The 16,740-nt window shown below is 41.5% G+C and overlaps 1 protein-coding gene across 42 annotated transcripts in view; it reads left to right on the forward strand.

Annotated features, from left to right (window-relative positions):
- The window catches only part of PTPRD (protein tyrosine phosphatase receptor type D), a 1,152,007-nt gene that overhangs the window by 1,081,389 nt on the left and 53,878 nt on the right, over positions 1-16,740 (forward strand). For all 42 annotated transcript variants that reach the window (XM_053371570.1, XM_053371569.1, XM_053371568.1 and 39 more), the window contains one exon: positions 7,965-8,140. In XM_053371570.1, coding sequence (XP_053227545.1) covers positions 7,965-8,140 — 176 coding nt within the window. The remainder of the gene's footprint in view (positions 1-7,964; positions 8,141-16,740) is intronic.

Raw genomic sequence — 16,740 nt, forward strand, 5'->3', positions numbered from 1 at the left:
TGGGTAGGTTTAGGAGACCTAGGTGGCCTTGGACGTGCCACTGTCCCTCATCCAAACCTCCCTTTCACAGAATTGTTACAAGGTGAAAATGGACAAACCCCATCAATGCCGCTGCTCCTCTTCTTCTTCTTCTTCTTCTTCTTCTTCTTCTTCTTCTTCTTCTCCTCCTCCTCCTCCTCCTCCTCCTCCCCCTCCTCCTCCTCCTCCTTCTTCCAGGAAAGACAGGATACAGATGTGATAATTTTGAGTTTGTAGGGTGTGTAATGGTCCTATGAATTGCCTGCTAACTGCCCACCTGTCCATTTCCTGTCCCCACCCCAAATGAATTCAGTTTTCTTTTGCAGAATCCCTTACAACTTCATACTCTTCTCTTTCCAGTACTGAATGATCATCAACTTGCACAACTCCTTGTGCATGCAATTCTTCAAATGCCCTTATTTTGTTATTTAAAGGGCTTGCCCTTGGCACAGTTTTTCTACTGAGTTTTTGCTTGTAGTCGGGTTTTCTGATAGGTGTGTGTATGCTTGCCATGGCGACTTTAAATTCTACTAATCTCCTTACCAGCATATATCTTGTTGCAAGCTTATCTTATGCACACACAAAATAATTATATCTGCTTTAGTTCTTTTCCACTTAGTAAACGCAACTTCATTGTTTCCCACCAAAACTACATCTTCATTCCTTTTGTTCATTTGCCTGTTTTCCGAAGGTTATTGTTTACAAGCGCTATGAAGCTTAATCCTATTACTTCAAACTCTCTTTTAAAATATTCTTTAATTGCACATTTCTTAGAAGAGCATCTCCCAAGCAAAGGTTTATGGTTTAATTTGTCTTAAATAGGGAGATTGTGCAGTACTTAGCCTTTGTTAAGGCTTGAAACAATTTCATGATGCGATTTCAGTCTGCAAATAAAGTGTGAAGTCTAATTAAAGCTTTTTAAGATGACAAGTTTCTTCACTGAATCAAAGGAAGAATGCTGAGGTCTGCATTACCAGGCCTGTTGCGTAGCTCTTGTTTCATTTACCTTTGTACATACAGAATGTTCAGCTTGTTTTAGTGCCTCTTTTGTACTGCTCATGAAAGCGGTCTCGTAGTAAATCAGAAATAACAGCAAGAGAGTTTCTTACACCCCCAATCCCTTGTAAAGAACTGGTACTAAGGAATCATTCTGTTGCATTGTTTTTCGTTATCAGTTGAGTATGTCTCTATCTGCATACATAGACTGTAGCTGGAGGATGGTTGGAAAGGATAAGAGAGAGGGGTGTACAGACAAGTTTGTGTTTGTCTAGATATTGTTACACGCAACCCCAATCTCTCACTGTTGAGAGACTCTCCTCCACCTCGCCCACGTTCCAGCAGCTGTTACAAGCTACCCAAAGGAGGAGGCCAGCAGTGGCGGCCATGGAGATACATTGGGGTGCTCCTTAACCGCCACATCTGTCACCACCACCATCTCATCCTCCTCCCAGAGGTGTAGGGGGGGCACTGGCAAGGGAAATAGGACTATTCCAGGATCAAATTAGAAGCCGGGATAGCTTTTTTAATTCCAGGACTGCCCTGGAAAACTGGGGCACTTGGAGGGCATGGGAATAAAATACTAAATAGAAGAAAGCAGGCGGCAGAGGGCCTTCTTGGTAGTGGCACCCGCCCTGTGGATCTCCCTCTCATCAGATCTCAAGGAAATAAACAACTCTCTGACTTTTAGAAGACATCTGAAGACAGCCCTGTATAGGGAAGTTTTAATGTGTGGTGTTCACTGTGTTTGATCCTTTAATTTGCTCGAAGCCGACCAGAGTGGCTGGGGCAACCCAGTCACATGGATGGCTATAGTTGATTGATTGATTGATTGATTGATTGATTGATTTTCAAATAGGCCTCTCAAGCAGCATCAAGGGTTTAAGCAGTAAGAGCACACACTGGACCTCTGAGAGGGAAAAGATGTCACACCCAGGCATTCCTTGTCCACATATATCTAGGCTCTGGGAGTTGCCAGAGTTTTCTGTCTCTATCACAGGGATGTACATAAAAGCAGAACCCCTAGGGAAATTAATCTGGATCTGCTTGAAGCCACTTGGTAGCAAACGTGTGTTTGTTGTGTGTAGTTAAACACCTCCCTGAGAACAAAGGCCTAATATTCTTTTGATTTCATTCCATGATTGAGAAAAGAATGATATGATGTTTGCATGGTTCCTGGCCATGGGATTCTGTTATGCTACTAGATGCTTATTCTTTTAATTATTTCACAGCCAAATCTAGGACATGTTTCATTGGCGCGCACTCTGTACATAATATGCTGGGCAAAACTCAAGGTCTGGTTTCACTAATGCTGTAAATAGAGATTTATTTGGTTCTCATTAGTGTGAACTCGAGAGCAAATCTGGCCCATTGTCCCTCTTCTGACCCGTGCTTAAAAAAAAAAGCTGGCTGCTGAAATGACTGACATCTCTGACTGTTCTACGCAAATTTAAATAATGATGACAGTTGTTGCTGTGCTTGTGGGTTAAAAACGCCTCAAGCTATGGAGCTAACAAAGATTTGCAGAATTTCAATAAATTGCCTGAACTCTTTGATTGTTTTTGTACTATTAGTTGTGACACAGAATTGCCAGGGGCTTTTTCCTGCCACCCCCAAGCATGGCAAGAGGACCTTAAGAAGCAATCCCACATTTATATTTATTCTCAGGCAGCCGTCATTTCATTTCTCTCTCTGTTTGCCTGCTATTGCAAGAGTACATTGCAGAGATTTTAAATGACAAGGGTTTTCCATGAGTACCAATCCCATCCCCAAGAACATAGATTATAAACGTAGTAGTCTTTAGTTGTGATTCAGAAGTGTATATGTGTGTTGTTAAAATGCACACATACTAAGCTTCAGCCAGATTGCTTCATCATGTGGCTTGAAAGCATTCCGATATTATGGTGGCTGACTGGACAAGCCATCATTCATGCACCATCTCTACTAATGCTAGGTTTACACAAGCAACAATCTACACAGGCTTCATAAGAACAGCTACTCTAGAAGTCAGTCTCCAACAGAGGCCAGCAGTAGGTCCAGCTCCGAGGCCCTTCTGGCGGTTCTCTAGCTGCGAGAAGTGAGGTTACAGGGAACCAGGCAGAGGGCCTTCTCAGTGGTGGCACCTGCCCTGTGGAATGCCCTCCCACCAGAAGTCAAAGAGAAGAACAAGTCCCAGACTTTTAGAAGACATCTGAAGGCAGTCCTGTTAGTTTTATAGTGTTTTTAATAATCTGCTGGGAGCTGCCAAGAGTGGCTGGGGAGGCCCCGCCAGATGCGCGAGGTATAAGTAATAAATTGTTGTTGTTGTTATGTGGGTCATGGATGAAAAGATGGGGCCTGGAAAGGGAAGTAGCTAAAGCAAAGGATTACTCCCCCAACAGAGGCAAAATACCTGATGAGACCATCCACTGACCAAGGTGTAGTTACTTAATAGAATTATCAAATTGTAGAGTTGGAATATTTTGCCCAAACCCACAACCCTGAGATTAAGAGTCTCATGCTCTACCAACTGAGCGATCTCTTTGGAAATCAAAGATTTGGAAATTTTCAGGTTATCTTTGGATCAGGGAAATCTAAATTCAGAGGGGGGAATGTGTGAGATCCTAGTTCTTTGCAGTGGAAGTCTTCTGGTTATGCAGAATGAATGAGAGCACAAGCAACTTTGAATCTGAGTTGTTATACTCTGATGCTAGACAAGCCTGTGATATAATGAAAGCTAAAATCACGCAGGCCTTGTCATCGTATTCAGCATGTAAAAACACCTGTTGTCCTTGTATTGAGAGGCTATTCAGCTCGAGGATTACGGTTTTGGTTCACTAGCCCTAAACTTGTTGAATGATTTGTTGAATTGAGGAAAGGCTGTGACTGATTTTTGACTCCAACCTTGATTAAAATAATATGAGGCTGATCTTAGATGTGGCATTGGCAGTGTGCTCCCTTGCTGATAATGCTGGAACATCGGTTCTTGTGGCTAGAAACCAGCCTCCCCAGAAGATCTATTGGCACCATTGTGCACAGAAGGATGGGAGTGGGATTCCACCCCCTGGTTTTTGTTATGTTGTTCTTTGTTTTATTTCCAGGGCTTTTCTTTGTGAAATAATATGTGCTTTGCAGAACAATATCAGACATTTGTAAACGTTGTTCTAATTTATGCGGGAAAATGTTTCTATTATACATACCCGGTCCACATCTTTCAGATATAATACCCACTAGGTATAGATTTCTCATGTTGGCCTCATTTCCCCTCTCATCTCCTTTGTGCAGAAGTGTTTTATCATCTTTGATAAATAGAGGGTGTGTGGCATTGTGCCCAGCTGGTGTTATTTTCTGAATCATTAACTCATACTTCCACATTCAGGAAATTCATGAAAACCTTCTCATTTAACCAGAAATGCTGTGAACCCCAAATTCTCTGCTTTATAATAAACTGTTCCTCTATCAGGCTTAGTGTAGAGCTTACAAATTAGGTCCTCTCTAAGCTGAATAACTACCATGTTTTCAGTGTATGATCCTCAGGGTAGTTTGCAACAGAAATAAATCATCACTTTCCCCAGATCTGTGGGGCTCAGCTTAGCTCAGCAGAAGTATTTACCCTTAGCACTTTCTTAGCACTTAGCTGGGGAGCCAGTGTGGTGTAGTGGTTAAGAGCGGTGGACTCGTAATCTGGTGAACCGGGTTCGCTTCCCCGCTCCTCCACATGCAGCTGCTGAGTGACCTTGGGCCAGTCACACTTCTCTGAAGTCTCTCAGCCCCACTCACCTCACAGAGTGTTTGTTGTGGGGGAGGAAGGGAAAAGAGAATGCTAGCCGCTTTGAGACTCCTTAGGGTAGTGATAAAGCGGGATATCAAATCCAAACTCCTCTTAAGCTTCAAGAGCTGTTCTTTGGGTTATATTGCAGAGTGGCTTCAATAAAACTTAGTGAACCCAAGCAATGATGGACTTAGAAATGCACTTTGTTTCGTTCAGCTTCTGGTGTGAGACCAAAATGGCAGTTCAGTATCCGTAGCTAACATACTGAGGCTTGCAATCAAAGACTTGAGTCCTCACTGAAATCAAGGGGGCTGCAGTGTTTATGATGTGCAGCCCTAAGTAAATTGGTACGCAGGAGACAGCACTGCTTGCCTTCTGTATACTGAGGTCTATTTCACACGACGTTTTCCCCTCATAAATGAAAAATTACAACCATCATTCCACTTCTAAAGAAATGAGAGGGGGAAAGAGAGAGAGAGAGAATGAGAGAGAGAGAGAGAGAGAGAGAGAGAGAGAGAGAGAGAGAGAGAGGAGTGTCTATGACCTGGAGCTAGTAGTCATCACTTTTCCCCTGATGCTAAAAGCTGTCCAAATTCTGGTTGCAGTTGCTCCTGCTTATACAGATTTTAAGAAGTCTTTATAGTTGTTCAGGGTCAGCAAAGATGATACCGCAGGTCAAAGCAAACTTCATAAATAATCCATACAATTTTAAAATCTTTTCCAAACTGTATTGAAATTTAAATAGGGTCACAACAGGTCATCATACTTCTTCAAAGATAATTGAGTGGTAGAATGAAGAATTGGGCACATAAGGATGTGTGTGTGTGTGTTGCAAAAAGGAAAGTTCTCTTAATGATATTATTCTATTACTAAGAGCTGCTGCTTGCATTGTTTGCCAGCCCTCCCCTCTTGACAGCTCCCCTCCCTGATCCCCCCATAGCTCACCCCAATCCCAAGATCCCGCTGCCACCGCCACTCTCAGAAGAAAGGAAGGAAAAAAGAGAACAAAGTCTTTCTCCCCATGCTGCTACCGCCTGAAGGAACTATGCATTTTGAAATGCACACTTCGCTTCCTCATGGCAGCGGCTGCTGAAGAGGAGAAAGTGATGGTAGCACAGAAGCAATCGCCTAGAACAGGCAAACTCGGCCCTCCAGATGTTTTGGGACTACAACTCCCATGATCCCTAGCTAACAGGACCAGGGATGATGGGAATTGTAGTCCCAAAACATCTTTAGGGCCAAGTTTACCTATGCCTGTCCTAGGAACTGAGGTCCATTTGACACCCCCTCCCCATAAGATATTTGAGGTTGATGGGCATTGCTATTCAAATGGTGTTCATGCACCGCATCTTGTGATCCATTATATGGGGTGGGGCCAACCTGCCCCCCCTATTTTATTCAAGTTGGCACCCCTGGGTGGTAAGGAGTTTGTGAAGGCCTAGCTGCCCGACTGCCTGATCACCACCTGCTTTCACTGGATCACCTGTCTCTTTGCTCATCGCTCGCTCATTGGGGCCGCCGACTCGCTCAGACCCCGGTCTTCTCTCACTCCTGCTGTGTGTGCATGCCTGCAGGTAAGCAGGCTACTGACAGCCACACAAACTGAAGCGCAATGGCTTTTTCTTGCAAGAAATGTAGTCCAAGGTGCTTTCAGGTCTTTGATTTATTTTGAGCAGCTCATTTGTTAAGCCAACCGGTGGCCCGTGGTGGGACAGAACTTCTGCCAAACTTGTGCAATTTACTAGTGAAGCATCTTAACAGAAGGTGGGTGGGGAAGATTAAAAAATGGTGCACTCTTCAGATTTATTCCAGTTCTTTCAACCTCTGTCACTGCGGTTATCAATGTTCAGAGTAGGGACACACATTTTCTTTATTTCGTAAAATGTCTATACTGTTTGATTGTGGAAAAGACCTCAGAGCCGTTTTGTCTTCCTTCCTCCTCCCCACCTATGATCCTGACTGTTTTCCCCTTGATTTCCCCATAAAGGTTTAATGGCTCCAGTTAAAATAACCAGGACAAATAACAAAGGTTTTTTGCCTTCATGCCATGCTTTGATGATGCCAGAAATTTCTTGATAGCCATCAGTTTGCCAGACTAGTTGGACCTTCCACTGGTGTAGCAGAACTTTTCATAAAATCACATCTCTGCTTAATAATGTGAAAAGCCTTGGGATTTGTTTGTTTCTTTTTTAAATTGCATGTGCTGGATGACAAGTGGCAATGTTATAATGCCATTCTTTGAATAGAGAGCTTTAATGACATTGTGACACTTAGGATTTATTTTTTTTAATGGAGGGGGAGTTATAATATCACAACAGGTTATGTGTAAGAAAGACAATAGATTGAGAAACAGCTGGAGCCAAAATCACACTTATCAAGAATGGAAGAAAGTATTTTTACAGCAGCAACCCAGGTCCAGATTTTGACATATTGCTAATATTTTTAAGGCGATGGTGTTGGTCACTTCTTAATATAAAATTTTAAATAATAATAGACCAGTGACAGACGAGCTTTCCCAATGCTTTAAGGTAAAATAGTTAATTTCTTCATTGATATTAACAGAAAGTTCTTTGGACATAGTTCTAGTGAGCAGCACAAAAAAAGGAAAAGAGGATGGACTGTTAGGAAACCTTGGTTAGGGGATAATTTGATTTTGTGGAAAAGTTGGTTGGAACTAGAGCTTAAGATACCATATTTACTCGAATCTAATGCTCACCTTTTTTTAACGAAATAATGTTGTGAAAATTAAGGTGCACATTAGATTCGATGGCACGTTTACATTCGCCAACAAATACTTTTTTTGGTTTCAAGGTTCTGAAAACTGAGGTGTGCATTAGATTCAATGGTGCATTAGACCTGAGTAAATATGGTAATATATTTAATTTCAAAGCCAGATTTTGTGGATCACACAGGACTGATAAATGCAATAAACTGCATTATAATGAAAGATAATTTAGCAGGTGCAAAGACAGTTATAGTTTATTTGATTCATCAGGGATTACATGGCAATCTTCTAGAACGAAATAGGTAAATATTCCATGGTAAATGCAAATAACAAGCATCTTAAGATACTAAGAAAAACAAAGAAAGGTGTATTAAAAAGTTGGAAAGTACTGAAATGTCATTTTGTTTCTTAATCAAAAAAATTGAAATGAAACAATGTGAACTCTCAAGGCCATGGTCACATTTTGCTTTCTAGGCATACCAGGGAGTGATTATATAAATGCTAACTACATAGACGGCTACAGAAAACAGAATGCCTATATAGCAACACAAGGAGCTCTTCCTGAAACTTTTGGAGATTTCTGGAGAATGATCTGGGAACAAAGGGGCGCAACGGTTGTCATGATGACCAAACTGGAAGAGAGGTCCAGGGTAAGGCAACTTTATATTTCTTTATATTTATATTTGGCTAACCTTTCATGAATAGTTTATCCATATAACTGACTTTCAAATGTGATGGGGGTTCTGCCATTTCCCAAAATGTCTATAATAGTTTCTTCATTCATTTCAGCTCCTTTATTTGAGCTACACTGCATTAAAAGACGTCCAAACTACAGAAACTGGTCTTTGTCTTTAATGCACAATCTTTTCTCCTTTGCTCCACACCTTGATATATATGGAAACCTTTAGGGAGATTCTCTTGAATGTCTCCAAAATTTCTATTTATTTCACTGGGTTATGTGTGTGAGAGAGAGATTAAATATGTACATTAAAGTCTTGGAGCTCACATAACTCTGTTCATGTGATAGCACTTTCCAGTTTTCCTAGTGATAAACTGCAAGTTTCGTTGACATGCCTGGTGTGATACCGTTATCATGTTTCAAAAAGCCTATCGGTCTTTGTTATCACATTGCCTTATTACCTTACACAGGGAGGCAGGCTGGGATGTGATGTGAAAAGACAATCTGCGATAACGGATCTGGGTTGATGACTTAACACAAGCACTTGATATCTACAATGAGAAAACTGTTAAATGCTGTCTTCAGAACCAATTGCATTAACCAAATGCATTTTAAAGGACTGCACTATTCCAGGTTTTCTTAATGATTTGTCCCTTATTAAAAACGTTACGCGGATACGTTTAGCAATCTCAAGCCCATAGTCATTACAGTACACTGAAAATATTATTGCTTGCCTGATTATTCAACCTGTATTAATATTATTACTTACAAATATATGTTGATAATGAGGATCCCAGTGTACTCCCCCCCCCCATCAGCCTACTCTATATTTTATCTCGGTGCAGCAGGCTTTCAGTGGACCTCAGTGTAGAAGGATGTTTTGAGTTAGGCAAATGAAATTTTGCCTCTTTCTCATTATCTGCTTCTAATAATAAAGTTAACTTCTAAATAGTATTCAGTGCTACTACCAGTGTGAGGGAACAAACACTCCTTTGCCAAAGACTTTGTTACTTAAATGCCCACAGTTTATCATAACACTGCAGCCACAGCTAGGCTATTCACATAAACATGTTTTGCAATAACCAAATGAAATTTTGCTCAGTCCACTTATTAATTGCTTTTTGCAATTTCTAGTTAACTCTGCTGTCTGTTTTATTATTCTCTCAAAAGTGCCGGTCAGAATAATAATGCTCTTACCATATAGTTTTATTTGATGGCAACACATGCTGTGAATATTGGAAGTACAGTTGCATTAGAACCTAGAGATTGCAACCTATATCTTTCATTTAAGGTGGGGGTTTTTTTTAGTGGTTAGTAAAATCTAGGAATTTAACCCATGCTATCTGATCAGCGATTGTTGTTGTTGTTTAGTCGTTTAGTCGTGTCCGACTCTTCGTGACCCCATGGACCAGAGCACACCAGGCACTTCTGTCTTCCACTGCCTCCCGCAGTTTGGTCAAACTCATGTTGGTAGCTTCGAGAACACTATCCAACCATCTCATCCTCTGTCGTCCCCTTCTTCTTGTGCCCTCAGTCTTTCCCAACATCAGAGTCTTCTCTTCTCATGAGGTGGCCAAAGTATTGGAGCCTCAGCTTCACGATCTGTCCTTCCAGTGAGCACTCAGGGCTGATTTCCTTAAGAATGGATACGTTTGATCTTCTTGCAGTCCATGGGACTCTCAAGAGTCTCCTCCAGCACCATAATTCAAAAGCATCAATTCTTTGGTGATCAGCCTTCTTTATGGTCCAGCTCTCACTTCCATACTAGATCAGCAAAAGCCCATATGTTTAAACCACAGTGGCCTGTTTCAGAGCAGTTTCCTGCAAGGGCAGTAAAAGGTACGGCTCTTTCCTGATTCCCCTGAAGGCAGGACTTCATAGGTTGTGATCCAGCAAGCAAAATGCAGCCCACCAAGGTCTCCAGAAATATGTGGTTTCCCCCCTGCAAAATCAAGGGCACTGCAAGCTAGAATAATGACTGATAGGGTGCATTCAACTTGATTGGCACAAATTGTGCAGACCTGCTAAGTATCTGTTTTGGTGAGTGAACCATAGGAACCTTGTGAGTAAGTGTCTACTTAGACAGGCAGAGGCATCTCACTGCTTGCCCTGAAAAAGGTTGGATCACTGTGTCCATTCGAAGAGAACACTCACAATGCTTCAAGAGTGCTCAGAATGTGCCTACGACTGCTTCCAGCACTGACCCTTGCCCCAAATCAAGGAAATAATAAATAATAATAATATTTTTTTTATTTATACCCTGCCCTTCCTGGTTCAAAAACCAGGCTCGGGGTGGCTAACAACAAAATTAAAACACTTAATTGTAAAAGCAGCATAAAATACAGTATAAAAACATGAATAACAATAAAGTTCAAAGTTCAAAAAACAATTTAGGGGAAATAAACATTAGATAATTACCAGGGCTAGCTGGCTGAATTAGCCCTACTTGGGCCAGGGAGGAAGCCAGGGGAGAATTAGCTGTGGGGTCTCAGAGCAGGTAATCTTCATAAAAGGGGAGGGGAAGGGAAGAAAAGGGAAATAAAAGATCAGGCTGAATTCAAATTAAAGGCCAGGTGGAGTAGCTTTGTCTTATAGGCCCGATGGAAGGAGGTTAAATCCTGAAGGGCCCTAGTCTCATGAGACAGAGCATTCCACCAGGTCGGAGCCATCACTGAAAAGGTCCTGACCCTGGTGGAGGATAGTCTGACTTCCTTAGGGCCCGGGACCTCTAAACTTGGTTATTCATGGACCTTAAGGTCCTCTGCGGGGGATAAGAAATGCCTTATGGCAGAAGAAAAGAGTGGTGATGGACAACGCTAGCCACCGGTGGAGCATCTTAGGAGCTGATACTGATGATAGGATATTGTTATGAGTTGGGAGGGGCAGGCTGTATGCCTGAGCCCCCTCCTAATTCCTGGATCCAGCACAGTTTCAATTGCTAAAACAGCCAGGCTAGCTTCTTGTTGAGTTAATGGTCCTCTAAGTATGGGCCATTAAGGTGGCTCTGTGCCAGATGGCAAACAGATGGTCTCCCCTCTCTCAGCTCACTGGTCGTGAGAAAGACAAAGGCCAGATTTGGGATAGGTGTGTGTAAGCTGGAAGCAAAGCTGCAAGCTCGGTGTGTGTAAGCTGGAAGCAAAGCTGCAGGCTAAAGACAAAGCCATGCCTGATTTCTGCAGGAATCCAAGGCAAGCAAGACCCTCTTGGTGTGAGCCCCTCCATCATAGGCTCAGGTTGGATATGTGTAAATAAACCATATATCGTGAAGACACTGCAGTCTCCGCTGTCCTTCATTCCAAGGAAAACCAACTCAGGGTTAAAGCCCAGAACCCTGGAATGTCACTTGCAACAATATACAATATATCAGTTTGTGGCTGAACACAACCGCTAACCATACATTGAGGTCCACCAGGGTTCAAGAGATGCCCTGGCAGGATAAAGAAATACAGGGAGAGGTGGCAAACATAGCTGGTGAGCTGTGTTCTGGGTCTAAGATTGTGGGGGGATTGGTAACAAAGATACAATAACATTTATTGCACTTTTAATACCATAAAACAGATTAATGTAGCCCAAATGAGATGAAAATACACTACAGTATTATTATTATTTTTAAAAAGCAGCTGAGATATGAGTTGTTATTCTTTGGTTTCTGTATTTTATGGTGCTTGTGAGACGGAGAGCAAGAGAGTGAATAATTTTTCCTCCTGTGCTGTGGCAGACTTGATAATTATTTTATCTGGAAGGCAAGAGCATTCTGCTGTGGGACCTCATCTCCTTCCTACCTTCCATCGTATTTTTGTTTACTTGCTTTCCTGTTGCTTAGTCCTGCAGCTGTGCTTGAGCATTTCTAACCTGCTCTGCATAGATAAAGGGATTTTTTTTTTCTTTTAAAGGGGTGGGAGGGAAGCACCCGCAGAAGCAAACTTAGTTGGTTCATTAGCATGTGTTAGATGTCTGACTAACCTCAGCTTTGAGAACTTACATATTCAACAGCTGAGTACATTGAATGAAGATGTTACAGTGAATTAGTTATTCATTTGTTTGCCTTGGGGGAAGCTGCAGGGCAAAGGAGCTCTTTCATTTATAACCCTTCACACTTTATTGTTTTCACTTTAAATGTCATCTCCCGAATCTCACCTGACCTAATCCAGACCTCAGAGAAAGTCAGTCCTATTACTTTGCTATCACGCACATAATATATATCAAAAAGGATTATGCACACTGTGGTGCATGGAAGAATGTTGATAACATATTTATTACATGCATGAGTTTCGTTTGTATGAAACGAAAGGGAAATCTTAAGCGGTGGAAACCAGAGATTAGAAATAGCAGCTGGCAGTTACAGACAGGAATACATAAAGCAATTCAAAGCATTAATATTATATATATATATATATATTTGTGACTTGTGGTAGGATTCATTTCTACAGAATTTCCATATGTACTGTTACATCCTTTTTTGGTTCATTTCTTTCAACTTGCAAACCCATTGTGGTTTCAGATTGTTTCCATGCTGCATTATTTAGACAATCTAAAATTTAAATTGCTCTGGGCAGCTAGTGGAGGGTAGAGGGAGTTTGGAATAAAGCTAAGATGTTATTCTTCAAAAATAGCATTTTTTGTTGTCCACTAAATAAATTGTTTTGAGGAAGACATGTCGTGGCTTTGTAACTAGTAAATTATTGGCTTTCAACATAGTCATTCTGTTCTTGAATTATTATTTTTTATGCGGCAAAGGCTTTATTGATACATATTCTCAATTGCAATCATTCACCAAGTTTTCTTATGCCATTGATACTGTGCTTAAAGCCAAACTCCTTGATCCAGTTGGGATCAAGGCTCAAAGAATCAGGCTTCTGACATCATATCTGGCCTGGATAAGGTCTTGAACGTTCTGTTCTCCAGGAGGAGAAATGTGAGGCTGAGTTAATACTGTACCCTACCCTGCTAGTCCTTTCCCACCAACCAGTTGATTGGCAGGATTCTAGCTTATTGTATTCAGCTGTGTGCATGCAGCCCTGGCTGGGGCAAATGTGTTCTGTTGGATTAGAATCTTCAAATGCGAAATCCTTTCATGAATCAGAAGCAAACGTGCCAATATGACAAGGAGTAGTCTTAAACTCCTACATAGAATAGAAACTGTTTATTAATTGAAACCAGTTATTACATATCACAGCAGAAAACACATTGCCTTAGATCCAGGGCTGGTTGCAAGGGTTTGTCGGTCTTTGGACATCAACGGGGGCCCTAGGCCCTCTCCCATCCCCATCACAGCCCTTCCTTTCCACCATCCTAGCTTTGCCAAAAGGGTTGGAACCCGAAATGCTTGCCATCTTTTCAGCCCAGGTGGTGGCAATGGTGCTAAAAGGAACACAAAGAAGATGCTAACCTCCTGCAAATGCGCCTACCCTCAGGAATGGAAGATTACTCAAAGGTCCCTGTGATGCCATAGAACTTGTTCTGTGTTATTCTATTTCCTATGGAATGGGTGCCTGAAAGCAAGAGAGCCTGACTGGGTTCCTCTTTTTGATCTTGACAGTGCTTACAAAGACGGGCTTTTTGAATATCACCGTACCGGCAACAAAAATCTGTAACTTGTAGACCAGGAAGTAGCCTTGTGCTAGCTCAGTTTTCCTTATTTCTTTGAACAGCTGGCTGTAAATGCCTCCACCTCAGCTATCATTTACCGCAAAAAGACTGACTGATTTATTTAACCAAATGGATGCACTGCTTGCCGAAAAAAGACCTCTGAGTGCTTTACAAAGGACAAGCTAAAATAGTAAATTAAAAATACAGATCAAAGCAAACATGTTAACATGTTTAAAAAAAAAATTTAAAAGACCAGCAGTTTTTAAAAAGCAACTATTTAACAGTGAAATCATGTGCCAGAATTGCACATTCAAAAAGCATGCCTGGGTAGGCGTGCCGAAACAAAGAAGGTTTTAGCAGGCGCCAAAAACAATACAGCAAAGGAGTTTTTGGAACTTCTTTCCATTCCAAAAGTAGTTTGTCATGTGACATCAGGTACTGTTGGGAATTTATGTTTAAATGGGAATTTATGGGGGGGGGGTTCCTTCTTTTTCCACTTACATTCTCATTGATGGAAATAGGTACCAGCTAGAAGACAAAACTAGAGGACATGCATTCTGGGTGGGCTCTTACTTCTGAAGTCACATGAAATGCTGCTCAGATATAGAATTGCAAACTACCCAGAGAGTTAGAATATTGAAAACTAATTATCTTGACTATTATTGGTATAACTTTCAAAGCAACCATTATTTGAAGTGTCTTTTAGATTCCTCCCAAGTTATTATTATTTCTTTCACTGGTATTTTTTTCTTGCTTTCTTTGTGGGAATACTGCCTTTCACTTGTGACTTTGCCCAAATCAAAGAATGCTTTAAAATAAAAATTCTATTATAAGTATCATTTCAAGAAATTCAGACCGCATCACTGAATCATAGAATTGTAGAGTTGGAAGCGACCGTGAGGATCATCTAGTTCAACCCCTCTTCAATGCAGGAATCTTTTGTCCAATGAGGGGCTTGAACTGAAATTAAGAGCCTCCTGCTGTACCAACTGAGCTATCCCAGTATACTGCATTCTTGTGGTGTAGTGGTCAAGAGCGGTGGACTCGTAGTCTGGTGAACCGGGTTTGCTTCCCCGCTCCTCCACATGCAGCTGCTGGGTGACCTTGGGCTAGTCACACTTCTCTGAAGTCTCTCAGCCCCACTCACCTCACAGAGTGTTTGTTGTGGGGGAGGAAGGGAAAGGAGATTGTTAGCTGCTTTGAGACTCCTTCGGGTAGTGATAAAGTGGGATATCAAATCCAAACTCCTCCTCCTCCTCTTCTTCTTCTTCTTCTTCTTCTTCTTCTTCTTCTTCTTCTTCTTCTTTTGTTCCTAAATCTGCAAACCTCCTATATTAGGCTTGTGAGTGTCTGCAAGTTTATGTCTAATCTAGCAGCAATGAGGCAAGTTGATCATTTGGCACTCTGCACGAATGCCATTACAAACAGCAGCAAAATGATGGCTGTGCAGCCCAGTTGGCAGTCAAAGATGGTATAATTGTTTTTAACCTGACACCTACCTTGTGCTGCTGTTACGCTAAATAATTCTGTAGGTTAATTTTCTACTCCCATTTCTGTACTGGTAGGACCATCATGCCATTAATTAATTAATTAATTAATTAATTAATTAATAAGCATGCACGGAGAAGTCTATCAAGCAGAATCTTCAAAATAAATGCCATGCTAAATGCCAAATACGTCAGCACAAATTAAAGCCACAGGGTAGGAGATCAGTATTTTGCCCTTACAAAATTGGCAGGGCTTCTGAAGCAGGTTCACAGTTTGAAAATAGGCTCAAGCAGTTCTGGAAGGGAGGAAAGAGTGTCTTAGTCCCCATACTGCTAGAGAGCTCTCCAAGGTGCTGAAGAAAAGAAGCCAAATAAAGCCTCGCTTATTACTTACTACCCCACGAGAGTTTTTTGGTTGTTTTTAAGCAAGACTAGACCTTTTTACTGCAAAATTTTCTCACTACAATTCACTATCAAGTATCGTATTCATTGATTTTGTTGGATTTTTTATTTTAAAAAAATATGGAAATTTGCCTCCTTTAGTGTCACTGATAAAAGGTGGGACGGTATTTTTTCACACCTGTGATTTGCTGGAGTGTGAAGGTTCCTGAATATTACTTGGTAATAGATGTATATTTTTAAACTCACCAGGTTTGAAATGCTACCAGCCTCCATTCTTAGTGGGAAAGACGTCATTCAGTGTTCACTAGCTCTACAGCTTTCATTTCAGCCAGTGGACTGTGTCATTTCTGCATTTGGAAGCATACAGGAGTCTTCTGTTATGTCTCGTATAAAAAGGAAACCATGAGATTGCCTTTCATGCTTTGGCTCCCAGTATGTTTCCAAGCACAATTCAAAGTGTTGGCGCTGACCTTTAAAGCCTTAAACGTCCTCGGTCCTGTATACCTGAAGGAGCGTCTCCACCCCCATCGTTCTGCCCGGACACTGAGGTCCAGCACCGAGGGCCTTCTGGCGGTTCCCTCACTGTGAGAAGTGAAGTTACAGGGAACCAGGCAGAGGGCCTTCTCAGTAGTGGCCCCCGCCCCGTGGAACACCCTCCCATCAGATGTCAAAGAGAAGAACAACTACCAGACTTTCAGAAGACATCTGAAGGCAGTCCTATTTAGGGAAGCTTTTAATGTTTAACAGACCACTGTATTTTAATATTTTGTTGGAAGATGCCCATAGTGGCTGGGGAAACCAAACCAGATGGGCTGGGTATAAATAATATATTATTATTATTATTATTATTATTATTATTATTATTATTTGCAACCTTTGACCTCAGCTTTACAGCTGCCTTGTTAGAATGATCTGCTCTTACTCTAGCATAGTTGATACTGCTTCTAGCTGAATTTCAGTGGATGTTGTTAAGCAGTGCTTCTGGATTATCTGCACTATTGTCTATGAGGTGGTGAAACTTTCTACCAAAGGTACACAGCCAAGGCACCTAGTCCTCCCACTGAGGCCATTCCATCTAAGGCTCTTTCAGCGC

Source organism: Podarcis raffonei, chromosome 17 (assembly GCF_027172205.1).
Source record: "Podarcis raffonei isolate rPodRaf1 chromosome 17, rPodRaf1.pri, whole genome shotgun sequence".
NCBI lineage: Eukaryota > Metazoa > Chordata > Lepidosauria > Squamata > Lacertidae > Podarcis > Podarcis raffonei.